The following is a 26,435-nucleotide window of genomic DNA, read 5'->3' on the forward strand; positions in this document are numbered from 1 at the left end:
TTAGGAAACATTGTCTTGGGACACTAAGTGGACACCCATCTCCTTTCATCTCACCATAGTTTCTGGCATCTTTATGATTTGTCACTCAATCTTTTGGACACCTGGTATCTGGGGAGACAATGAGGAAGCCCAGTGACTTTTGTACCCGTTGCAAACATGGCTTGCTCAGGATGGGGATAATAATTTCTGCTTCCTCTTGTCTGCTTTATGTCTCTGTACTTACAGCTCTGTCTCTCATACCACCTCCTTCCCCCTCCCCCTTCCCTCTCCTTCAGGAGTTCCCCCGTTGCTCACACCTGATATTCAATCCCAGCAGAGTTATTGCCTTTTGCTGAGATCAGACACGGCACTGAGAAATCATGTGGCAGACGAAAGTTGCTATAAATATAGTTGAACCCTGCCATCACTGCCTTTAGGCAGGAAGGGAAGAAAGTGAGAGAGGCACAAGAAGGAGGAGGAAGGGAGGCAGAGAGAAAGAGCAAGAACAGGACAAGTCAGAGTGATCTGAGGAGAGAAAAAAAGAAAGAAGAAGCAGGAAATGCGGAGGCCTTGCTCTCTGCCAGAACACAAGGTGGTTCTAGGTAAGGCCCAGAGCAGCAGCTCCATTAAAGATGAGTGTGAGGGAAATTAGGGGCATGGAGAGCTCAGAGACCATGACGCAGGACCCCAGATCGAAGCCAGCTTTGTGGGGGGGCACACCACAGTACGACTATGTCTGCTTTGAGAAATGCACCCGTTACGGGATACCCCTGGAGGCAGAACGTGAGGCCGGGGGGACAGGGGACGACACGCGCCACGTGGAGAACTCCCTCAGCTACCCACAGGTAGGGCTGGATGACTGGGACATTTGTGGCAGCACATGTTTCTCTGGGATCATATGGGCTCTTAGGACTCCCAGAACAGTGCTGGTACAGCACACATCCCTGTCCATTCTCAGTTCTACCAATTCTCCCCTTTGTTTGCTGACTCCCAGGTCAGGTGTTGACATTTTTGGTTGTACTTAAACCCAGGAGTTCTTACCAGCATTTCCAGCCAGAGGTAATTTTTACCTGCCATGGACTAAATGAGATTTGGAATAGACAAGCTGGGATGGGGTAAAATGAACCAGAGCATTAATGTATTTGTAGCAGCAAAGAGAAGTTGCAGCTGCCTTCATCTGCATAGTGATATTAAGTAGAGCAGAAGAGTGAATAAAACCAAAGAGAACAGTGATGTAGATGGCTGAGTACAGCTGTATAGACGAAGTAAAGCTTTCTTGTGACTTTTCTCTGATCAAAAAACCCTTCATGGTCATAGATCCAAGCATGTATATTGATAGTTTTGGTAACTCTTGGAGGAGCTGTAAGTGAGGGATTTTCTAACTCTTAAACTTGATCTGACTCCTGCTCTGATTCATACAAGCAGTGGATCAGAGGTACTCTGGTTATGGCTTCTTGTTCCCTTACTCTCAATATCTCCTTTTCCCTCTATTTCTGGGACAAACTCATGCAAGAGAGAGGTTTTAGAGCAGAGTCCTGGTAATCTAATTTCCTACCACTCTGCTCAGACTAGGCTGACCTAAGAGAGCTTTGGTGGAATGAAGGATACAGTCAAATGATGAGGGAGAGAATGTGTGACTGTGAAATTCATAGAGTTGATATTTCTCCTTACATGAATGCAAATCCCCCTACATGGATGGTGAATGATTGGTGGATGAGGGAGGGATGCATTAATCATCTTCTGAAGACTTCTGTGATTTAGTGATAGGACAAAAGCCACATTTACCAAGAAAATCTCTTCCAGTAGATAAGTGTCCCAAGGAGGATGGTTATGTGTCATATAAAAGATTTGAGAATCAGTTATATGGCCATATTCAGGAAATTCTCTTCTGAAACTTAAACATCTGAGGATTTGCACGTGTCTACTACACTAAAGTCTTCCAAATCCTGCCACCCTGGCAGGTTCATAAGCAGCAATGCAAATGGGAAGACTTCTGGACAAAGGTCTGATTGGAGCAGTTTAAGCTTTATTTGCAGTAACACGGGACAGTGTTTTGGCTGCAGCAGCCACGCTGAGGCTGAGCATAGGCTGGGGTGGGACAGGATGGAGAGGTGTGCCTGCACACCTGGAGCTGAGCTCCACTAGGGGTCACGCCTGCCCCATGAGGAGCAGGTAGGGTAGCACTTTGGGCTGGAATGCGGAGAAGATCAAAGGAAATGCATCTCGGTGTGTGCGCCATGAACCGACAGTGAGCTGGGCTGGGGGGAGCTGTGGGATGTAAACCGCTTCTCCAGGTGGGCACATCCCAGAAACACTGCAGTTCACACATATCCACCAGATATGTCAGTCCCACACGTGTAAAACCATCCTCATTAGCAGACACAGATGACACAGTGAGGGGATACAACCCACCACTGTGCTCCTGCTGCCTGGCACTGAAGTGTCTCTGTGCTCAGCTCTAGAGGCATTATGGTCAGTGCACGTAGATAGACAACCTCAAGCTCTTATGAGAACGCCATCAAGTGCTTTCCCATGCATATGTTCAGGCAGAAATGTCCCCAAGCAAGCATGCATTTTCAAACACAATTTGCAACCTAAACACCAGTTTTATTTATAGTTGAACTGAAAAATATGTCCTAGAAATACTTTACATAAACAACCATGTACACATATGCATGTATGTGAATGCAGACATATTCTGCAAAGCCAGGCTTGCTATGCCTGTGTATATTTTGCCTGCCACTCATCCATCCACATGCAGATAAATTTGCATGTATATTCTGTACAAACATGCACACTTATTATCATGTAATTAGCATGAAAAACAACCTGCTGCACATGTTTTCATCCATTTCTATGCAGATTAATCATTAGGATTTCTTTCCCCACTGATGTGAAAAAACATTTGGCAGAGAGAGGTTTTGATTCTGTTGTGCACTTTTCTTTTGCTAGCTGTTACCTTCTGTTCTACATGTGATATGATTGGGTTTACACAGGTCCCAAAAGAGTGAAATCTTGGTCTTTTGTCTGGGACCTTCAGAAAACTGACGATAAAAAAAACATATAGTGCTCAATAGATAATGAAATAATAACAAGAGTAGGATAATAATAATAATATACACATAATGTTGGACAATTAAGATAACACATAGCAGATATATGATATAATATACCTTGATAAAAATATACATTATCATACACTGTACGATTTTGTATTGCTTTCTGTCTGCATGAGAAAGCAGCTACAGCTGGTGAAGTATTTAGAAGCTGTGCTATTTGTGACTATAGAAAGGGTGTTCCTGGCAGAGAGCTCACTCAGCAATACACAGATGGGTGTAGTGGGAGGGATGTGCAATAAGAAATTAGGCAATGCAGTAATACAGAATAACAGGCCCCTATGGAGGTAGGTGAGAGGGCCTTTGGAGCTCTCTAGCCCAAGCTCCTGTTCACAGCAGGACTGACTCCAAAGATAGGTCACATTGTTCAGGCACATTCTGAACATCTCCAAAACTGAAGATTCCCCAGCACCCTCAGTACCTGTTCCTGTGTTGAAACAGCCTCAAAAGAGGGTAGATGGGGATATGTTTTCCTTTTGCATGGACTTTCCTTTCTTGCAAGTTGTGCTTTTTCCCTTCTGTCCTTTGCTGTGCCCCTCCAAGAAGTCTTGCTCTGATGTTTCTCTTCAACCCTTCTCCCCATCAGGTGGTGGAATTGCTGTTAGACATCCCCTCTGACATATTTTCTGCAGGAACAACTATTATGTTGTTGCTGTCCCCCACTGTTTACATGTGCCTCATGGCCTCTATGTCTAAACAGTTGATCTGAGACTTTTTACTGACATCTAAATTTACTTATGCAGTGAATTCTGGGAGGTTTCTTCTTTGAGAAATATGGATTCTTTTTTTGTGATCCATCAAAAGAAAAACACCTAATGAAGATAATTGCAAGGATAGAGGATGGCTACAAGGCTGGCATGAAAGGGATAAGAAGTAGAGCCCAAGACTGCCTTAGTGACCAGGAGCGGCAGGTTATAAACAGGATGCACTAACAGCGCTGGGGGAAGGGATTTCAGGACTGGAGTATCCTCTGTACAATGTATTGTTCAGTTGGAATGGCATGGGAAATAGCTTAGGCTTTGGACTGTGAGAGAACAGTTTTTTGCAGTTGATGAGCTCTCAGAAAATAGCTCCCAGAAAAGTCTTGAGATTGTGGTGTATTTTTTCCCTGAGATTCTGTGCAGCTTTTCTTCTGTTACTCAAATAATGAAATGTCCTCAATTTTTGGAAAGACAAACCCTACTGGTGTACGGTTAAGCATTAATAAATGCTTCTTCCCTGAAAATATACTTCACCCTAGTTGTGCTTTCTCCCTGGATTTTTTTTTTTTTTTGGATATGTTCCTCCCCTCTGTCCTTAGTGGTATTTATATCTTCAGCTGTTTTTGCACCATTATCATGGTCTCAGCATTTAGCCAAGGTGTAGGCGTGATAGTACCTTTTCTGGTTCAACCCTTAGGTGATAATTGAGATGTTATAAAATTGTCTTAAATTTTTTTGGTGCTCAGAAACCCTGTGTTCCTTGTGTTGGTGAGGAAGCAACAGAAGAAGGAAGCCTGAGTCCTACTGTGTTATATTTTTAGTTTTACATGCCTTCTAGCAGAGTGGATAGTTCTTGCCTAGTCTAATTTTGCTTTAAGGTAATCCTCTGCTTTCTGCATTCTTTGTCTGTCCCACAATCTCCTATCATTTCAGATATGGCCCAAGGGAGAAACAAAGCGCATGTGTGAAGCATTCTTTAAATGAGTTTAGACTATCTTGTTTGCTGGAGCAGAAGCTTCTTTTTTATATCTGTGGACTAACTCCTTTTCCCCCTCATCCTGAGTGCACCATTTTCCAGTCAGTCAGAAGCAGTGCATTAGGATACCATATGAGGACTTTCAACATTCTTACTATTGTGCTGTCATGTTGTTCTATTTAACAGATGGAAGATTCTAATTTGAATCTCATACTTGGCATTGGTTTAAATTCATAGTGGGGTTTGAGCTGTATTTGATATGAGCCCATCCCTTCTGACCATTTAACAGCAGTGAAATGCTAGCTGAGGTGATGTGAAGATGCATTTGTCTAAAATCTGCTAGTACTTAGCACTTATAACTGAAACACACACAGTGAGAGAAAAAAGCCTGAGCAGTTTTCATACGTAGCACTGAATTCTGTATGTGGCAGCTTGTAGACAAAATTCTTCAGCCTGATATTTCACTGTCCTGTCTGTATTATGGGAGTCAGAGCACGGCTATTCCTCACCGCGAAGATTCTGTATTGTTTAATTTACCTAGAATGTGTTGGTACCCATGTGGTTAATAATTGCATGAAATTTGTGTAGTTTCCAGTAGAGTGATGAATGGAAGACTACCTTCAGTTGTTCACACAGAATCATTCTGTTCAAGAGATGCCAGGTGAGCCACCTTCAGAATAGGATAATTTAAAAAAGCATAGATGTGTGTTCGGTGAAAAAAAATGCACTAGGATTTCCAAAGGGACCTATGGTATATGGTTCAAGTGTCTCTTGAGGAATACATGCAAATAAATAAAATACTTAGGACATTCAGTCATATTGGTTATGTTGAGATATTAATTGGCAGAGCACTGAAACAGGTGCTCAGAGAAGCTGGATAATCTCCACCCTTGGAGACGTTTAGGAGTTGCCTGGACAAAGTCTTGAGCAACCTAATCTGGTTTATTTGGCTTTGGAGTTTGCATGCTGTGGGCAAAGGTTTGGACTAGAAACCTCCAGTGGTGCCTACCAGTGTAAATCTTTCTGTGAGTCTCTGAATCTATTTTATCTCAGGGGAACGGGAACATCTCTTGTCTTACCTTGAAAGGAGGAGGCAGGAACTGTCAAATAGAAATGTCTCCTAACTATGTGGTAGTGCATTATCTCTCTCATATGCCTTGTCATTCTCCAGCTAAAGAGTCTGACTTTGCTGATCAAAACATTGCTCACTCTCCTCCTGCCACTCAGAAAAATCTCAGAGAAGCAGATATGCTGGGGAGGAAGCAAAGAATCACATTCTCACAGGTGGGAAGTGCATCAGATGGTAACCTGACCTGAAGTAAAGCCAAACCTGATTCACTGAAGGACACAGGAGGAGAGGCTTATTCCCAGCTTCTCAAATGCACACCTTCCCCACCTATACTCTGGAAGAGTGAGGGAGGATAGCTACTCCTCAGAGAATCTGACAAACAAACACAGGGGCACAGTCAGGGTTCTTAAAACTCCCTTAAGATCTTGTTGTTGACAAGATGGCACAACTGCTGAGTTTATTGCATATCCATGTATGACATATCCTTGATAAGCATGTGTAGCTAGTTGTGAATTCCATATAAGCAATGGCATTTCAAGATTATTTTCTGAAGACAAAGACTGGACTAAGTAGTCAGGAAATTCAGAGGAATTTGAAATACATGAGGACTTAACATGCTGATTTGGATGAATAATGAGAGGAGAAGTGCAGTACCCTGTGATATTTCTGAGCTGATGCTGCTTCTTTTCCTCTGCAGGCACCATTAGTAGCTGTGTGCCTTGTTAAGCATTTCTTGGCAGCAGCAGGAACAAATGCAGGACATTTCTGCAGCCTGTTTGGTAGTGTAATACCTCTCAAAACCTTCAGAGATGTTTTACAGTGTTGCTGCAATCTGTGAGAAAGCCCTGAGAATGGCAGCCTCATGTGAACTCTTTTGACCTTCTTTTGTACCTCCAGAAAGCTTGCTCAATGTCTTTAGACCACAGCCAGATTTTTCTCAGGATTAGAAAACAACGAGTATTCTGTGATCATATCTCATACCCCAAAAAAAGGAGATGGAAAGGTTTTGGAGAGATTGGAAAGTGGGAACTAGAAAGAAAAAAGAAAAATGAGCTGCATCAGCCTGAGATATTCTGTCTCAGTCTCCCTACTTGGGTACATTTGGATCTGCATCTTGGTCGATCTGCCTTTTCATCCTTAATGCTATTTGTGAAGGAGCATGTGCCCTACCTTTTCTTTTGACGTCTCTTGCTTTCTTCTCCTCTAGCTTTATGGCAAATACACAGACCAGATAACTGACATTTCAGACAAGGAAGCAACAATACTATTGAAGAAACAGGCCCAAAAGAACAATGGAAGACCCCTGAAACGTGACAGTCAAGTACAGATTAAAGAAGAGCACTATTCCAAATGTCAAGGTAGGGAGAATTCATCTTTCATTACCCTATGACCAGATATTGGGCAGGCCAGCCAGAAAGACGGAATTTTAGCTATTATGACTGGGACGAATCAGAGGGGAAAGGAAAAGGAAACTCATTGGAAGAAAAAAAATTCTTCATATGAACTTTCATCCTAGGAAGAACTAAGATCTGTTTGGAATAAAAAACAGTCTCAAATCAGTAAGTTTTTCCACAACAGATCTCTGTAGCAAAAGGAAAAGGTTGTCCTCGTGTTAGACTTTTGCTGCTAGTGTACAAGATGATAAATTCTACCCTGTGCATCCTGAGACACACACACACACACACACACACACACACACACACACACACACACACACACACACACATTCCCCTTCTATTTTTTGAAAATATGTAAGATGTTGCAGAACTGTGTGAGAACAGGATAGGTATCAGTCCTTCAACATGAAACCTATGATGCTTCCAAGTAAATCCTCATTGTAGTCAGTTCTCAGCATAGGAGAGACAGACCTGGGCTTCACCTGTCTTCCCTCATTTTTCTGGTTCACTCTTCCCTCTACAGACTGTGCTAAACGTATCCAGAAATATGTTACCAAGAAGCTTGGAGAGGACTGGATTTTCTTGGTTCTGCTGGGGCTGGTCATGGCGTTGGTGAGCTGGGGAATGGATTATGCCAGTGCAAAGAGCCTACAGGGTGGGTCCCATTCAAATCTTGCAAAAGCAGACTGTACATGACACAAATGTTTTACAAAGCTCAGTTACCAATGTTCCTTTAATATCAGAATCCTATCCTCACCCCTCACTGCCTAGTAAATTTGAAGTTCTTGCAACGTAGCAGAATAAAGGTTAACTATGAAGAGGTTCTTCAAATGGATGGCAGGGAAAAATTTGGAAGTTAGCAGGCATAAGCAAAGAGTATGTGTATGTTGAGTCAAAGACAAAACCATTATTTTGAATCCCTTTCCTTTCTGCTCCCTTGAATGTGCAGGAGCACAGGGAAGTGGTACTATCGTCCTTCCTATTATACTGCTGCTCCCCTTCCTCCATAAGAATATTAAGCACAGGAGGGATGGGAAAGACCTTAGAAGCCCTCCTGACCCTGTGTCTACTTTTTATGTCATTATTGTTCTTTCTAATTTTTATTTATACGGTGCTCTGCAGTTTTCTGCTACCTGACCACATAGTGTTCTGTCCTTTAGCCCTTTCCACAGAGATCTCCTATTTGCCATCTTATATCCCTTCTCTGCATTTTTCCTGTGATCTGTCTCCCCTTTCCCAGCTATAAAAACTACAAGATTTTTCAGGCCCCCTTCCCCTCATCTCAGTGTGCACACACACACAACATTGCCCACATCCTTTTAGCTTCACTGTTCCTTTGTCCTTACCTTCAGTGTCCCAATCCTGACCAGTATACGTGCACACCAACCATTTCGTCTTGCCTGCTGATTTCCACCAGACACTGCAATTCCTCAAAGCTCCTAATATTCCTTCAGCTTAGTGTTCCTCCCAGAGCTTCCCCATCCACCAAGCACCCGGTATAGTCTACCAGTCTCTGAGAGACCCTGTCCTTCATATTTCCTGCAGCTGAGTCCTTTGAGGGCTTTTTTCCTTTCCCTCCAACAAGTCTCAGCCTCCTACTGTGTGGGGAGCCAGCTCAGGCAGAGAAGATGCAGTTGCGCAGGAGCTGCAGTTCAGTTTGGATTCCTAGCAGCTCGTGCTGTTGTACCTGGCTGAGCAATGGTACCACTGCTGTTTTAATAGCTGTTGGCACAGCTCCCTTCATCCTGCTGCTCTAGAATACAAATCAGAGTTACAGCTTTTAAACTGAAGAAGCAATTGGGGGACCACTTTATTCTTCTTCAGGGCCCACATAAGACTGTCAGGCTGCTGAATGAAGAGACTGTACTGTCATTCAACCTCACAACGACATGTAACACACCTTTTCTTAAGTGACACTTGGGCACAGGTATTAATATTGTCTTCTATCCACTCCAGCAGAATGCCTGCTTTATATGGGAACTCATACTGAAAATGTAACAAGACTTAGGACTTAGGGGTAGCATTTCTCAGGGAGATTTACCATGGGCATGATTAGAAAATGGGTGATTCTTTGATATTTACCAACCTGTTTGGAGCAGCTGTGGTTACTGACTACTTCTTTTTTTGTCTGTCTACAGCCTACAAGTGGATGTATGGAAAGCTGCACCCAAATGTTCCTCTGCAGTATGTGGTGTGGGTTGCATACCCACTTGCTCTTATTCTGTTTGCGGCCATTGTCTGCCACCTCGTCTCTCCACAGGCTGTTGGTGAGAGCAGAAGGCATGGCATGATCTGTTTCTGTCTGTCTTGTTTTTCTTGTTTCATTTGCCTGTGGGTTTTGTTCATTCCCTGCTCTGCTGTTGTTTTCAGGGTCTGGTATCCCAGAGCTCAAGACCATTATGAGGGGAGTGGTCCTTAAGGAATATCTCACTCTCAAAGCTTTTGTGGCCAAAGTTGTGAGCCTCACCGCTGGGCTTGGAAGTGGCATGCCTGTGGGGAAAGAGGTAAATATTACTGTTTCCATGTGTAATAGTGATCAGGATCGAGAAGGTGGGACATGTCTGTGGAAGAGGAGTCCATAAATGTTTTCATTCTTTCACCACCATTCCTTTTCTCAAAGCTCTGCTCTTTCTAGCAACACTTATCTTCCACTGACCATTTTCCTTCCACCTGGAAAGACTTCATATAGAAAACATCAAAGAACTCAAGTCAGGTAGCCTTTGAGAGGAAAGAAAAATAAATGAAGATTGGAGAACTGAGGAAGATTGAGGGGTCTGCAGCACAAATCTTAGGAGAATTGGTTGAGAGAGCTAGTGTGGTTTAGCCTAGAGACCAGAATGCTCAGGAGAGACCTCATCACTCTCTACAACTATCTGAAAGGAGGTTGTAGCCAGGTGTAGGTTGCTCTCTCCTCCCAGGTAACAAATGACAGGGCAAGAAGAAGTGACCTTAAGTTGCACTATGGGAGATTTAGATTAGATATTAGGAAAAATTTCTTCACTGAAAGGTTTTTCAGTCATTGAAATAGGCTGCCCAGGCAAGTGGTGGAACCACCATCCCTGGAAGAGTTCAAAAGTTGTGTATTTGTAGCACTTGGGGACATGGTATAGTGGTGAACGTGGTGCTGCTGGGTTAACGGAGGTCTCTTGCAACCCTGTTGAGTCTAGGACTGGCTGAGATGGCCAAAGAGAAATTATGAGATCTTCAATAGCTAAATAGTTGTCATTAAACAGAGGGTAACCGTCTCTGATTTCCTCTTCTCTTGCAGGGTCCTTTTGTGCATATTGCCAGTATCTGTGCTGCAGTACTCAGCAAGTTCATGTCAATCTTCTGTGGTGTGTATGAGGTAAGGCAGATGTCTCTGCATATAGCTCTTGCACAGGCTGAACTCTTAAGACCCACAGAATAGTATGGGTAGGTCACAGAACACAGGAAACATCATTCAAAGTTCACTGTGCTGCTATAGAGTTGCAAAACACAAGCCAAACAAAATGGGAGAGGCCAGATATACAGTCTAAATAATGGTGCAGGACCACCAATGTTACTTTGCAATTACACAGAGGCTGGTTAGTAACATGTATCTGACATCTCATGATGCTGATACATTTGCACTGTGATCATTGTATGAAAAAGTAGCTGCAGACAAAGATCAATTTGTCCTTAAGCCAAATTTATACAGCATTGCTAATTATAGACACTGACACTGTCTATGCTTTTGCTATCGCAGAACAGCCTCTGCAGTCTGATCACTATGTTGACTAGTTGTGTAAAAAAACCTATTAACTGCACATATAGCTAAATGTAGGAACTCGTTTACACACAGGCTCTTAGCAGAAACTTACTGTGTAATACAACAGTTGGAGGGGCTGTTTTACTTGAGTAGGTCCTGTCTGCATACAAGGACCAGGTGTCACTGCTAAAGACCAGCTGACAGTACTAAAGACTGCACTAAAGCGTGTAGAGCCTGCTATTTGTAATAGCAGCAGTTGAATCTGCTGCTGGCTGTTGCTTATTTTCATTGTTCTGGGTCCTAACCCCCTGGCTTTGCTCCTTCTAACCCCAGCATGCCTGTCTCTGGCTGCACTCTCTGTTCCAGAATGTGCATAGGCAGTTCGACCTTCTGGTGCCGGCTTGTGCAGTTGGAATTGGATGTTGCTTCGGGGCTCCTCTTAGAGGCAAGTGTCTTCCTATATGTGACATTTAATGTACAATTCATTTAGCTTTTTGCTGTGAGATTTCCTGCTCTCAGGAAAGGTTCTCCACAGATACCTCACCATTCTATCAGCACAAGTTCTTTCTTTTCACTTGTAACTGGCAGCAGCAAAAGGAAGAAAAGGTTGTAGGAAAAGGGACACCAATTAATGTGCTGATTTCTAATGGTGCAGCTTGTTCATTCCCAGCCTGCTGTGTACATTGTTCTACCTGGAGAGCACTAAGGTCTGTCCAGAAAGTCAATAAGGATTGAGTAGAGAATAGAAGTAAAAAAAACCCCCTTGAATGTAAGGAGCAGCAGTAGAGAAGGAGATGAGGGCAAGTATGACAGGAATGAAAATGTGAACTGGTAACTACTACATGCATACTTCATCCATGAACTGGAGAACAGAAACATCAGTGTGTGAAGTTTTGGTCTCCCTTTATAAGAGAGGTGTGAAGAGCCAATAATATGTTTGCGAGTTTGGAGTAATGGCATATGAGGAGAAGCTGAGGAAGCTGGATTTGTTCAGTCTAAAGAAGAAAAGGCTAAAGTAGGATGGTTTAGCCAATGTCATCAGCCACCTAAAGGGGAGTTTTAGTGGAGATTAATCCAGGCTATTTCCAGAGTGGCACGGTGCCAGTGGCAATGGATGCAACATGCAATAAGGGAAATTTTAACTGTGTTCAAGGAAATTACGTTCCTCTCTCCCAAGGGTGGTTCAGCACCATGCTCAGAGTTTCCAGGGAATTTCTATCCTTGGAGATGTTCAGGACTCACCTAAAAAGAACCTCATTTAGCTTTGGAATTAGCAGAACTCTGAGCAACTCCAGTGGTCTGTTCCCACCTTTCTATGATCCCACTTTGAGGAGAAATGTGGAAATTTATGTCTCCCCCTAACATTTGTACTAGTCTTCTGATTCACAGAATTTCTTTAAATAGCACATGTGCCAGAAGCACATGATAACGTCTTCCTAAACCAGTGGAAATGTATTCATAAATAATTTATCTTTAAAACATTCTCCATTCTTTGCTGTGCCTTCATGTCACTTCTACCCCTCCCCATGCACTGCCCTGTACCTCTCTCCATGGTTATTTTGCCTGTAAGTTTATGGAGTTTTTAAATGCGTTTTTTTTCTAAGTTGGCTTTATTTCTTTCATGCGCTACTTTCCTGTTAGTCTTGAAATGGATGAGTTAGCTGACAATGCAACATGGTCTTGCACCACCAATAATAATGATCTTTACTATAGTTGGCTATTAAAAAAAAAAAGGAAGAATGTAGTTTGTCAGCTACAAATTAGAAGTTCTTCAATGGATAACTTGAGAAAAGATGTGCCAGGAGGAAAATTAGGCTCAGCAAAAAAAAAAGCTGAGAGCTGTGTGTATGTGGGAAGTACACCATGTTGCAGAAAATCTGACCTGAAACCTGAGGCTTCAAGGCAAAACTTGTCAGTCTGCCAAAAACCTTGTAAGAAAGCAAGTTCAGAACCAAGGATTAGACCACAGTCAGGTAGAACTATGGGTAATATACAGGAGAATGGTATCTCTCTTAATGGTAAAAAAACAACATTAAAAAATCAAAATTAAAAAAACCCTTCAGTAGATTCTTGTTTGTTTTTCCATATCTGGAATTAACATAGTCTCAGAGACTGCAGGACACATGCTGCATAGTTCACTGGGAGAGACTAGAGAAGAAAAGAGAAGGCTAAATGGGGAGTGGTCTAACTACTGTCTTCAGTAGCTAAAGGAGGTGTTAGACAAAAATAGCCAAAAAAAATAGCCTTCTCAGGGAACAGTGAAAGAACAACAGACAACTGGCACAATTTGCAAAAAGGGAAATTCTATCTATTCATAAAAAATTTTTTCTCCTTGACCAAAAGGTGGTTCAGGGTGGCACAGGCGTCAAGAGAGGCTGGGGAATCTCCACCATTGGAGGTGTTCAGGGCTCACCTAGTACCCTGGTCCTGGGCACCCTGATCCTAGCACCCTTGCTCTAACCTTGGAGTTAGCCCAGCTCTGAGTAGAGAGATACAGAAGCAATCAAAGGTACCTTCCACTTGCTGTGAGTCTGTGACAGCACAGTAGTATGGGAACAAATGGATTGTTATGTTAGTTTTTGTAGCTCTAGTTGCTCTTTTGGATCCACGCCAAATTGCCACATGTGATTTCCATTACCTGGGAGTCATGTAATCTTCAGCTGATCTTAATCCAGTTTATAGCTTGCAAATTCATATCATATTGCCCGTGGTTCATAACTTCTTGGCGTTGTTGTTGGTAAACATCGCCCTGTGTTTTAATGATGATGGATTTAAAAAGCCAGTTTAGCCGTTGACAAGCAAATAGTGCCCAGTCTCTGAGGAAGATTCTACTTTTTATATCTTCCAATTCCCTATATCATCATGATAGTTTCCACCACGATAGCACAATATTTTACTAGGTGATCTGTTATCCACTCTCCTACTCTGTGTGAAAGAGCCTTCAGCATGAGTCCACACTCTGCTCTGGACATGTATGTGCCTTGTGCATCTCACAGGATGGTTTTTTCAGGCACTCTATGGCACAGGTGCATCCTGAGATTCCCTGCCAAAGCAAAAGAGTTGGAGTGAAATCTGCTTATGTTCCTTCCACACTCTGGCGAATTTTCCATGAGACTTCTTTTACAGTGACAGAAACGTGCATGTTTCAATGGAAGATGAGATGCTGCTTTCTTCACATGTCTTGAATGTGTCATTCCAGGTATATGCCTGTCCTATGCCAGGTCTTGTCTTTTGAATATTTTGAAGCCATCCAGAAGGGCAAAGTAAGATAAATATAGCTGTAACTGAGACTGGTGACAGAGCTGCATGACAGTATGTGGCCGTACCTGCCAATTTTGTTACTCACTCTCTGCCTTCTTTCCTTCTTTTTTCTCTTTGTCTGCCTCTCTTTGTCTCTTTCACCAGTAGCAGCCATATTATTACACGGATGTCCTGACTGTGGGGTGTGCTGTGGGTGTTGGCTGCTGCTTTGGGACACCACTTGGAGGCAAGTGGCTGTTCTGTTTCCTTTTCCTCAGGTATCTAAATCCCCTCCTGCCTAATCCTCCTCTCCTCGTCCCCTTTCCTGCACCATGTTTTTGATCGGTCCTTCACTTTGGACAAAGAAGCTTACCTTTAGTGTTACCAACCTTTCCAGCACCTCTTATGCAGTCTTTTTTTCCACATGTTGTCCAGCTTCTCGAGGCAAGAGGGGAAGGCTCTCTAGAACAGTGGTCTCCAAACTGGGGTGTACATACCCCTGGGGGTGCAAAAGGTGATCACCTGGGTGTGGGAAGGAAATATCAGAATTTTGAGGGTTTTTTAATATAAAAAAATAAATTATTAAACTTTCCTAACAATAAATATATGTGTTGGCAGTGGTGCCCTCATATGTCATATGGCCACCTGTCACACACAGTGCATGAGGTGTAGGGGTGTTCCCAAAATGTGGAGTTGACCGTTGTGCCCTCAATCCTTTACTTTCTTTCACCATATTGCAATGTATTGCAATCAATGCGTGCCCACATTGGATGAAGTGAATTTATGGATTATATTATCTAGTGTTAACTAAACTAATCCTCACAAATTGGTCAAGTAGTTTAAAAAAGATCCCTGCAAAAAGACCATGGATTAAGATAATTCTAATAATGGAAGCTCAGACAAATGACAAGAAAAAGTCAGAACTGACACTTCTAGTACAGGTTCTTAATCAGCCACACTACAAGATGCAGCAGCGATAGCTGATCAGATCTGACAAGAAGCTGGACAAAAAGATCTAAATTATCAAAAGCTATTTTAAATATGGATTTACATCTGCTATCATTAATGATGAACCTCATCCTAAGTGTGTATTGTGTTTTGAGAAGTTAACTAATGATGGTACAAAGCCATCAGAATTATCAGGACATTTAAAATCCAAGCATCCAAAACATGAAGATAAACCTGTACAATTTTTTCAGTGATGTTTCAAGTCATACAATATTTAATACAGTACAAAAGTTCACTGAGCTTAATGACAAATGTGTAGAAGCCAGGAAGCTTCTTGCTTCACAACAAAATACAGAAAGCCATATACCACCCTGAAAGCACTAGTTCATCCTGCCAAGGTAAAAATGGCTCCAATAATACACAGAAAGCAATAGAGCAGCAAACTAAAATGCATTCTTTCTTCAGCAAACACTACTGAAAGATACATAGAGAACATTGCTGAAGGTTTGAAGAAACAGGTATCAGTACAAATTACACAGTGGAAGAGGCTTCCTGTATGGATAGGCGAAAGTACAGGTGTTTCTAAAATGCCTTAGATTATGGTATTTCCAAATCCTGTTTCAATAGTGAAATACATGTAGAACTACTTTCTGTAAACCACTGAAGGAAAGATCTATCACAAAAGCCACCTTTTCAATAATAAATTACTTCTTTATTAAAGAAAAAGTCTTTTATGGAAAAGCTGTGCAAGTGTAAAGACCAGTGGAATGGCTGCTGTGACTGGCATAAGCAAAGGCCTGGCTGGTGAGGTTACATCGATAGCACTACACCTGAAATTCGTTCCCTGCACTCTTTGTAGATGTGCTATTGCAGCAAAGAAAGGGAGTCAGACACACACAAGGTTGTTGTTGATGTGCTTCATTCCATAAAAACAAGACTTTGAAACAGTAAAATCTTTACAATACCTCATAAATGAGATGAGGGGGAGTGACCACAAAAATTCTACAGACATTTGCTGATTACTTTGTGGCAACTGAATTTAAAGACCAGTTACACATTTTTCTTTTACAAAAACACAAGTGTTCTGAATTTGTTGATCTTTTCTGTGATGACAAGTGCCTGTCAGCAGTGTGCTACCTAGCAGTTATTTTTGGAAAAATAAACATATTTGATGTATGTACTTGATGTACTTTAAGATGAAAATGATGTTCTAACAGTGGGTAGTAACTGCTTTTCTAAAGAAACTTGTGGAGGTTTTGTGAATCTGTTGCCAAATACAATGTAAGTGTCTCAGCTACAAAAACTCTCATAATATGCACACTTAAAAAACTTGGAAACAGAAATTTCTAACCCATTTAAAAATCTTCAAGATTAAGAATTTGAGTGGGTTTTGAACCCACTTGTTAAAGATACGACAATTCAACATCTTCTGATTATTTTGCAAGAACAACTGATGGACATCAGAGAGGATGGAAATTTATGATACAAATTTCAACAAAAATCTTTGCCTAAGTGGTGGGTGGGATTGAAAATATAGTATCATGATTTAGCCAGCACAGCCAATGATACATTTCTTGCATTTGGATTTATGTGTCTTTGAGAGACATCTTTTTCAAGTATGACAGCCATTAAGACCAAGTATTGAAATAAAGTGAACATAGAACCAGAACTTTGAATCACTGTGTCATAAAGTGGTAACCCCAGATTTTAAAAAGTAAGAAGGATATCAGTATTTTTAGTGAGAACAAAATTTTTTTGTTCTATTAATAAACAAATTTTTTTTAAATTTTGTTTATTTCATCATCTCATCCTTTTCTAATTTCTTTGTGTGTGTGTGTTTTATATTGTACATAATATTTTAGTACAGTAGTACATGCATATTATTTTTATATAAATACACATAGAGAAGGGAGGGTACATGATCTTTTATTTGTAGGGGTGCATGATCAAATACGTGTAGAGACCACTGCTCTAGAAGGGTATTTAGAAGCCTCTCTCATGATTCTAACATTACACTTCTGATTGTAACTTTGCTCACTTTCCAACTCTTTCTAGGGGTTCTTTTCAGCATTGAGGTCACTTCCACTTACTTTGCTGTGCGCAATTATTGGAGAGGTTTCTTTGCAGCTACCTTTAGTGCCTTCATCTTCCGAGTTCTTGCTGTTTGGAACAAGGATGCAGGTAAGCTAAGAGCCATTCCTACTCTCTTTGTACAAAAGTTGCTCTATTAATGCATTATTTTCTATCTTCCTCAAAACCACAATGTTCTATGATGTTTGAAGCTTCTGCCATAACATGTGACTTCCAGCAGTGTAGAAGGGAAAAAAAGGGAAGTGACTTGTCAAAGGTTGTCTTACCTAACCTGTTCCAAGGTGTGCTGGGGATATGACTGATAAATGACAGAATATGAGCCTTTGGAACGCAAAAAGGGTCCCTGAGGTGGGGTTTTTAACTCTAATGAGATTACCATCAAGGCTTCAAACAGAGATATCCCATCACAGAGGATGTAATGCCTACCACAGTGTATGCTGCTGTAATCTGCTAGAAATACCGTGGTCTGCTTCAGTCATCTCTTGACTGAAAACATTAAACCAAATAGCTGAGAAAACTGAGGTGATTAGGAGGCTACAGGACTAGTAGGATCTGACTGAAGGCCCTGAAAAAATAACTCTCTGAAGTAACTGAAAACCAAGAGAGCGACATTTATGCAGACAGAAATAGCACAGGGCAAACTTGTTCAGGAGAGCATCCCAGGTGCTGCAGGAATAGAGCTCTGGTGCAGAAACATGTCATTTCTATGTAAACTTCTCCCTTATAATGCCTTTCTCTTTTATTCTTGCAGTTGTATGTATTTTATTGATTTGAGCACCATGTGGGCAGTTTACTTGCTGTAACATGTCTCTTCACAGGGATGGTTTCTGGGGGGGTTGAATATTCTTTTGAGTATAGAAAATGACTACACTTTCTACTTGAATGTAGAAAGTGACTACATCTTTGTTTGTGTAACACTGCATAAAACTGAAGGGTATTCAACCATTAGATCTGTCACAAAAAAACCCTCCCACATCTTTCTGTTCTTCCCACAGAAAAACATAAGAAATTCAAAGAGAGATGACAGGAGAAAATCTCCTGTCCTTCACTTTATCTGCTCTGGCTCTCTTGTTGATCTCTCAAATCAGTAGAAATTAGCTTAATCCTGAAACATCTTGACTCCTGTCCTTTCTTCAAAATCACTCAGACAGCTTTAATATCCATATTAATGGCTCCTTAAGTTCTGCTTCATTGACTGTCTGGGTAAAAAGCTCCATAATTCAACTGCCTATGAAAAATTGTTCCTTTTCATAGTTCTGAATTTTCTTTGTCTGTGTTGCCAGTCTCCTTGTCCTTGTATTAAGGAACTAGAAATTTTTGTCTAGCTAAGTCATTCATTATTTTATGATCTTTTATCGTGCCTGTTCTAACCTCTTTCATGTCTTTTCTTGTCCATTTCTCTTGGAAGTTACAAGCTCAGGCTTTTCAATCTTTGTTCTGCAAGGGTTTTTCTATTATACCTGCTACCAGGAAGTAGCAGGTAGGGAAGTAATCACATCAGAGTGACAGATGCAAATAAAATGTGTAGCATCTCACCAAAATTCCTCCATTTCTTAGACCCACAAAGTCTTTGCCTTCTTCTGGAGACTCATGGCTTTCTTGGCTGGCTTTACACCATTATCGGTACTTTCCAAATAACATCTGGCCCACTCTGTTCAACTGCTGCAGCTTAAACCCCTGTTTGCCAGTCATGGATGATTGGAGTTCTACTATTTGCAGGATTTCTGCTTTACCATATCCTGATCTTTCCTTTTATTTGCCTGCTCCTCCTGCTACACGTTATTTTAAAGTGTATATATGTGTTATTTTAAAGTTCAAAGCTATTTTTAAGTAGACTTCACATTAACTAAAGTACTCATTTCTTTTTTCTTCTAACCTTTTAAGAATTGAACAGCTCCTCTAAACTAGTCGAGTTGGTAGAGAATGAAGAGAAAAGGGCTTAGACATCCAGTTTCAGGATGGCACAGTTACTCAGAAAAGAGGATGAAGATAGATGGGATGGTTCTTTTTGTGGAAAGCTCTTTCTGTCTTGTCAGAGTGGAGGGGGAACCTAGAAAGAGTCAGACTAAGTGCTGTGACTGTTTCCCTTTGCTCTGGTCATCTTTGCCACCCTGTGGCAAAACTCTTTGAAAATGAGCCCTACTATACTTTTAAATGCACTGCCATTTATTGCTTGAACCATCTGCTTCCTAAAACTGTATTGAGATGATCCCTTCTTGGGCTGATCTAACAAAAAAATAGGACTTCCTGCTTTTCACCATCTTCCATTCCTGCCTGTTCTTCTAAAGGGCAGATAGGTTTTCTGTCAGGTTTCAGTGAGGTGACAGAACTCAGGGAAGGCTGTGATATGTGTCAGAGAGGGCCCAATGGGAGAGGAAAATGGTGTGGCTGCGAGAGAAGGAACAGAGTGCAGAAGCAGGGAGCAAGATCTTCCCAATTTGGATAGTAGTATGCAGTTATCTCAGCTAATGTAACCCACAGACACCTGATTAAATCATTGCCCCAAACCTAGTGCTGCCTGAACAATTAATAAGTAATTAATGCTTCCTGTCATTATTATTATTATGTCCTGTTAGACTTTCACTACTTCTTTTATTTCCTATTTTGCTAATAATTTCTTCATTCAGAGCCAGTTGGAATGTATATCCATCCTGATTCAGCTGCATTTCCACTCTGTATTAAATTGCTAATTTGTATTTCACCTGTTAGCATACAGATATTTACTGTTACTGTTCCCACACAATAATGTACCTTCAGACAAATGCAGAACAGGTTTCAATATTTCATTTTAGCAGGGCAACACTACCAGGAGGGATGAGCTGGACAAGATGGGCCTTAGTTGATCTTTTCCATCTCTGATATTTAAGCCTTTCCTTGTTTTGGTACCAGTCAAAAAATTTGCGTATGTTACTTCAAAGAGAATCTGAGTTTTGCTTCTAGAAGGCAGTCACAGTTGTGAGTGACACAGCTTCTCCAGATATGCAAGCACTGCCTGCCTCAGCAAAGAGACTTTTTCAGAGTCAATGAGTATAGTCAAAAGAGCTTTTTTTTTTTTTAGTGAATGGATGGTAGAAGACAAGAGAGAAAAGAAAACCCTTTAAAAATCTGGGATTGTAGCTAAAAAAAATTATACAGTCTTTGAAAACAAACCTATACCACCTAGGGTTGCGAGTGCTCAAATATAAGCACTTCTAAAATCAGAGCAGTCTGCCGATCTGTAATATTGTATATAATGTCACAAAACCACACAGGAGCACGTATGAACTAGTTTCCTTGTCCCTACCCCTAACTTTTATGGCATTTAACTTCTCACCTCATTATTACCTTTCCTTCTCTATCTCCTTATTTTCTCACAGATACCATCACAGCCCTGTTCAGAACAAACTTCCGTATGGATTTCCCCTTTGACCTGCAGGAGCTGCCAGCATTTGCTATAATAGGGTAAGCTCCCAGGAACCTGCCTCCTTGCTCTACAACATTATAATGTGATCTCTGTTAGGAAATCTTCTGTCAAATAGTTACATACATCACTTTTAGACACTTTGGTTGTCACAAATAAGGCTTCTACCTGTTGGAATTTTTCCTTCAGAAATGGTGCCCATCTAGCTCCACAGGTAAGGAAGGACATGTGGGCATTATCAAGCTGTTTGTTATTTCTTTTCCATGTATCTTTTTCAGAAATTAAGCTCTGAGGGAAAAACTCTAGCTTGGTTAAAGTTTTGGGAATAGATTTACTGAATGGCCCATTGTTTTGATAGCATCCCAAAACGAACTGATCCAACAAGTATGGCCTCTTCACATGACAAAAATAGGACAACTAATTTATCTAGAAGTCTTGGTTTTACAGTGTCAGAATGGTTATCCTTTTCAAGAGAGAGAGATCGGTACACCCGACTTGGTGGCAGGGGTAACTGAACTGTAACTGGATTCAGTGAGAACAATGGTTAGTTTATTAAGATGAGCATCAGTTTTGTTTTGTTTATGGAGATATCTGAGTTGGTTTCATTTGTGGAAGAAATTTGGGGAAATGAAAGAAGAATGAAAATTGGGAAATACTAGAGAAAACCTGAATTTGAAATTGCTGTGAGGAAACATCTCTGGTTAGAGCTTGAGAGAGGCTTCAAGGAAATAACTGCACAGCAATAATGAAGGGAATGCACTGTAGGAACAAACACCTGTGCTGATGTTGTGGACATATTCTGTTGTAACACCTGAATCCCAGACCAGAAATGTATTTGAGGTTTTCTGGCTCCTTTTAGTAGGTTGCCTTCCTATTCATTTATTTGAATACAAACTCAATTGGGATTATTTTAAGACATCAGATATATGAATATACAGGATCTTTTGCTAGTAATATGTATCCACTTTGTTCTTTCCCTTAAACAGACTTGCATGCTGGATTTAGGGGGATATATTTGTTTAGACTGACAAGGAAAAAGGGAATCCAGATTTACAGCTGATTGACAGAATGCAAAACTTCTTCTCACCATGTTTGGAACAGATTTGACAGAGCTGGGGTTTTTTCGGTACTGCACATAGTCTAGGAAAGGAGTATATGGCAACTGCAAAATGCTCTCAAATGCCTGCGTGTTCAATGTGGTACTTAAAATAGAAAACAGCTCTAAAGACTTGGATAGTCTTGGATAAAGTCCTGATGCCAAGTTGGAATGCTCAAAATTTTCTTAACATAAGTTGAACTCTCTTTCTATCCAACATATTTCTTCACTTTCAGGTAGGATAAGCACTGTCAATAGGTAGTTCTTGTTCTTCTGCGCCAGCAAGTGTTAAATTGCAGAATATATTCAGGAGGTGCACTTCCAGTTTATTGGCAAATTAATATACATGAATGAAGAGATCTATTTTTAAATATAAAGTACTATAGAGAAATTCAGTTCACAGTGATGTTCTTAGGCTTATATTGCCTGGTCTATTTTATCTGTAGTTCTAAACAGTCCTTGCTTAAAATACTTAAGAGTAGCTCACTGGACATGTCTGTTTGTGAACAGCATTATATTTAATTTAAATTTGTTTCTATGCAATTTTAAAGTGATCAAATGGGAATTTTTCAACATACAATGTTCTAAGTATGCTAAATTAATCTTTGAGATTTGGCAAAAGCCTGCATAACATATAACAAAGGAAAGTTCCATTAATAGAATGAAGACATTACCTGTTTATTCTCAATATTGTGGGGGTTAATTATGTGCCACATAAAATAAGGCTCCCCCTTACGAATTCCAGACCCAATCCTTTTTCACTTTTTTTTTTTTTTTAATTTCACCTTTGAACATTAGGCCCTATTTGTCCAGGTTTCATTAAGCTACAGAGCATAAGGATCAAGACCAGTTCTTAGCCAACTATATTTATTTTTACTTTATTAAGAGCAAGAACTTAGGCCTCGGTGATCAGGATCATGAGACAACATACTTTGCTTTAGGCACAAGAGTTGCTGTTACTTTTAGTATTTGTTTTAGGTGTACAGTTTTGCTGAATCAGAGTTAAATGCCCTTCATTTTTAACTATTTCCTGTTCCAACCTGATGTTTAAGTTCTGACAATACTGGTCTTGTCCAGTTGCTCTTTGACATCCCCCACTGAGAACTTGCAATCACTTGTTATGGATTGTTTTATTTATTTTTGTAGATGAGATTTCCCACTCTGAGCAAGAGAAAATTTAAGTGGTAAAATGGCAGTGTGAATGACAAAGAGGTCTAAATCAATGTCTTCCCTTTCATCAGGGAGCCAACGTTTGCAAATCAGTTGCTAGAGGAGTAACCCTTTAGGTGACATTTAAAAGACTTCATAAGTATCTGAAGGTGAAACCACTTAAACTCATTTTCTTGGTTGATGGTTTGTGCATTATCTGTTGTTTGTTATGATTTTATTTATTCTTCTCCATTTCAGCATATGTTCTGGGTTCCTTGGAGCATTTTTTGTTTATCTCAATCGCCAAGTGGTGCTGTGCATCCGGCGTCACAAGGCTCTGAGCAGGATTCTCACCAAATAGTGAGTGCCTTTGAAGATACTCTCTTTAAGGACTAGATTTTTACACCCTACTGGTATTGAATAGTAGCATATGATTTCTAGAAGGTAGTAGAACTATTTCAAGTGTAAGATAGATAGTAAAAACATGAGAAACTGCTCTCATATAAAAGTAAGATCTATGCAACCATCAAGAGAATTTTTTTCTGTGCTGTATTTTCTTTTTGACCAGTCTTGATGGTTTCAAATAGCTTCCTGGGTTAGAAGGGGAGCTGTAATATTCATTAAGAGGAGAAGGGAAACTATTGATTAGACAGAAAATATTTTTAATTAAAAAGTCAATGTCTGTGCTTCTTAAAATCATGCTGTTTCTGGTTTGTTTGTTTTTTGAAATCTAAAAAAATCAACATCATTTATATTCCAGGAAAATTGAATGCAGCCAAAATCTAATCCTGTATTTAAAGTCTACTTTTTAAAAAAATCTAAATTTTGGCAAAAATATAAAGAATGTTCTGCAATACTGCAATTACTGCATAGTTATGAACCAAAAGCCGAAACTGATAATAACCAAATGGTGTGAAATGCAGCATGGAAGAGAAATGCAAGTCTTAACAATAAACATTTTACAGGGCACTCAAAGATGCCTTTTCCCCCTTTTTAATGAAGTCCTAACCTCCAAAGTTATAGCCTTAGGAAGAAAAGGTGGCTAACTGTTAATGTCTTTTTACAGAAGAAATCTGATGCTGTGAGAGGTACAGAAGGTCTACATTTCTTAGCAAGTTGCAGACCTAAGCAGAATAAAACCACTAGATAAAAAGAAGTTCAAACTGACTTATTTTCTCATGTGGAAAACAAATTGTCTTTCTTCATTATGTAGCGTTATCCACAAGCATCAGCAGGGCCATCAAAATAAGTTAATAGCAAAGTGGAGCAAAGCCTGCAAAGCTGGAATTTACTTTAAGCTTTTCACTAATTTATCAGGATTTTTTAGATCCTTAGACTAAAAGAAATTAAAGGTTATCTTTTGCCCTCCTGAATACCACAGCATCTCAGACAACACTTCCTATAGGGAACACAATAACTTGCTGGGGAGACATGACAGGATTAGCTCAGCACATGGAGGTAGCTTAGTGTTGTCTTAGTGCTCATGAAGTGTCACAGTTTATCCTTAAAATCACCCTGGGTCTGGACACAGCACTAGGAAAACACAGATGGCTTCAGCCTGCTGTCCAGCTAAGCCCCACTGCTCCAGTGACACCTTTCCCAAAATTGCAACAGCCAGTAATTCCATGGAAAGAGAAGCAGTTTTTCCCATAAGATTTCATGCAATAGGGAGTGCTGCAGAAAAAAAAAAAACATTTAAATCCACTAGGACCAGATACATTGCATGGGGATGAAGAAGCAAGACTGGCATAATCAGGACAAATGGAGCAGGTACTGGCTCTTGACAATAGGTCGACACATCACTGCAAATACACATTTTCCCCTCTATATTCAAGTTTGTGCATTTTGTACATCCCTCTCTCTACCTTCATCCCTCCCATTACATTAACTCTGATGGGAAAAAGGGCTTTGCTGACAGGTAAACTCTCTATGAATTATGATGATCAGTGGAGCAGGGCATTAAACTGCCAGTAACAGCACTCCAGAGCACTGGATACACGTCCAGGGAGCTTTCACAGAAACAGCATTCATAGTCCTGAAGTGATAGAGGTACCAGAACAGAATGTGAGGTTGTATTTTAATTTTTTTTTTTCCTTTACAGCCGACTCATATACCCTGGGGTTATCACCTTCCTTATAGCAACTGCGACATTTCCACCTGGATTTGGGCAGTTCATGGCAGGAGAGGTGAGAGTGGAATGTGTATTAGAAATTTGGTGCAATTCTGCAGAACAATCTCTCCTTATCCTATGCTCCAATAACTTTTGTCATGGAAAGGGAAAGAAATATATGGGAGGGGTTCGAACTGAGGAGGCACAATATGATCTCTGCTATCTCCTTCATAGAAAACTTGAAAAACAAATAATAAGGAAGATGTTACTCCATACTCACCTGCTCAGATAAAGTATTGTTTCTCTTCCTAAAGATTAAACATGTGTCTAATAGCCATGAATTACTGAAGTAAAAATCTCCACTTCCTTGTAACAGAGGTAGAATATTTACTCCATCTAATCTCATGACACATACCTGTTTTTTTGCTGTTCAGTTGATGCCACGGGAAGCCATCAGCACTCTCTTTGATAACTATACCTGGATAAAACACACTGGTGACACTCAGATCCTAGGGAAATCTGCTGCCTGGATCCATCCTAAAGTCAGCATCTTCGTCATCATCCTGCTCTTCTTCCTTGTGAAGGTAGGAAGCCCAGCTCACCATAACCTTTCTCCACTCAGGAGTGAATGCTCTTAACCTTTTGTAAAACAGTTTGTGAGCTGCTGAGGAGTTGCTGGGTATTGAACGAAGCACTACAAATGCAATGGATTCCTACATCTTTTGGTGTGATGTTTGTCCACCTTGAATGCAACATCACCAAAATTATTTAGGAATAGTTTCCTGGTCTAAATGTAGTGACCTCCTTCACTGCTCCCTTGGTTAATCTCCTCACACTTCCTGATACTCACTGTATAAGAGTTCATGGGGAGGACTATATCAGAAAGATTTGTCAAGTTCCAGAAAAATACATACTTGACTAAAAAGCTCTCAGATAATTTATATTTGATCTAAATAAAGTTTGATATAGTCTATTTTATATTCCTGACTATAGATGGACACAAGAATATGTGAGGATCAAGGATTTGTTAGGATTTCTTTGTTTACCATGATTTGATGGAGAAATACATCTGAAAACAGTTTACTCACTCTTTCAGAAAGCAACAGCAGAATAAAAGTTCTGAGCTGAGTTGGTCTGTCTAACTTGCAACTGTTCAGCCTTGAAAGGATCATCTGTGTAACTGATCCAGGACAGAACAAAAGAGGGCATTTGAAAGAAGAAAACATTGTATTCCAGTTTTCAAAATACAAGTAGCAAGAAAGAGGTTTACCTAAGATGGAAAAAATATATAAAAGGATGAAAATATCACTGAAAATGTGTTATTTTTTTCTTAAGTATTGCAAAGGAGCAAAGGAGTTGAGGCCACCTTGCAATGCCAGTGCAACATTTCAGTAGATCAGAAATGGATGGCAATGAGTGATGGACACAGCTGT

The 26,435-nt window shown here is 40.4% G+C and overlaps 1 protein-coding gene across 1 annotated transcript in view; it reads left to right on the forward strand.

Annotated features, from left to right (window-relative positions):
* Positions 1-611: 611 nt before the first annotated feature.
* The window catches only part of CLCN1 (chloride voltage-gated channel 1), a 37,230-nt gene continuing 11,406 nt past the window's right edge, over positions 612-26,435 (forward strand). Inside the window, exons 1-12 of the mRNA XM_071571901.1 lie at positions 612-824; positions 7,049-7,199; positions 7,762-7,893; positions 9,377-9,505; positions 9,609-9,742; positions 10,507-10,584; positions 14,377-14,455; positions 17,212-17,337; positions 20,604-20,688; positions 23,151-23,252; positions 24,994-25,078; positions 25,437-25,586. Coding sequence (XP_071428002.1) covers positions 612-824; positions 7,049-7,199; positions 7,762-7,893; positions 9,377-9,505; positions 9,609-9,742; positions 10,507-10,584; positions 14,377-14,455; positions 17,212-17,337; positions 20,604-20,688; positions 23,151-23,252; positions 24,994-25,078; positions 25,437-25,586 — 1,464 coding nt within the window. The remainder of the gene's footprint in view (positions 825-7,048; positions 7,200-7,761; positions 7,894-9,376; positions 9,506-9,608; positions 9,743-10,506; positions 10,585-14,376; positions 14,456-17,211; positions 17,338-20,603; positions 20,689-23,150; positions 23,253-24,993; positions 25,079-25,436; positions 25,587-26,435) is intronic.

Source organism: Pithys albifrons, chromosome 1, assembly GCF_047495875.1.
Source record: "Pithys albifrons albifrons isolate INPA30051 chromosome 1, PitAlb_v1, whole genome shotgun sequence".
Classification (NCBI taxonomy): domain Eukaryota; kingdom Metazoa; phylum Chordata; class Aves; order Passeriformes; family Thamnophilidae; genus Pithys; species Pithys albifrons.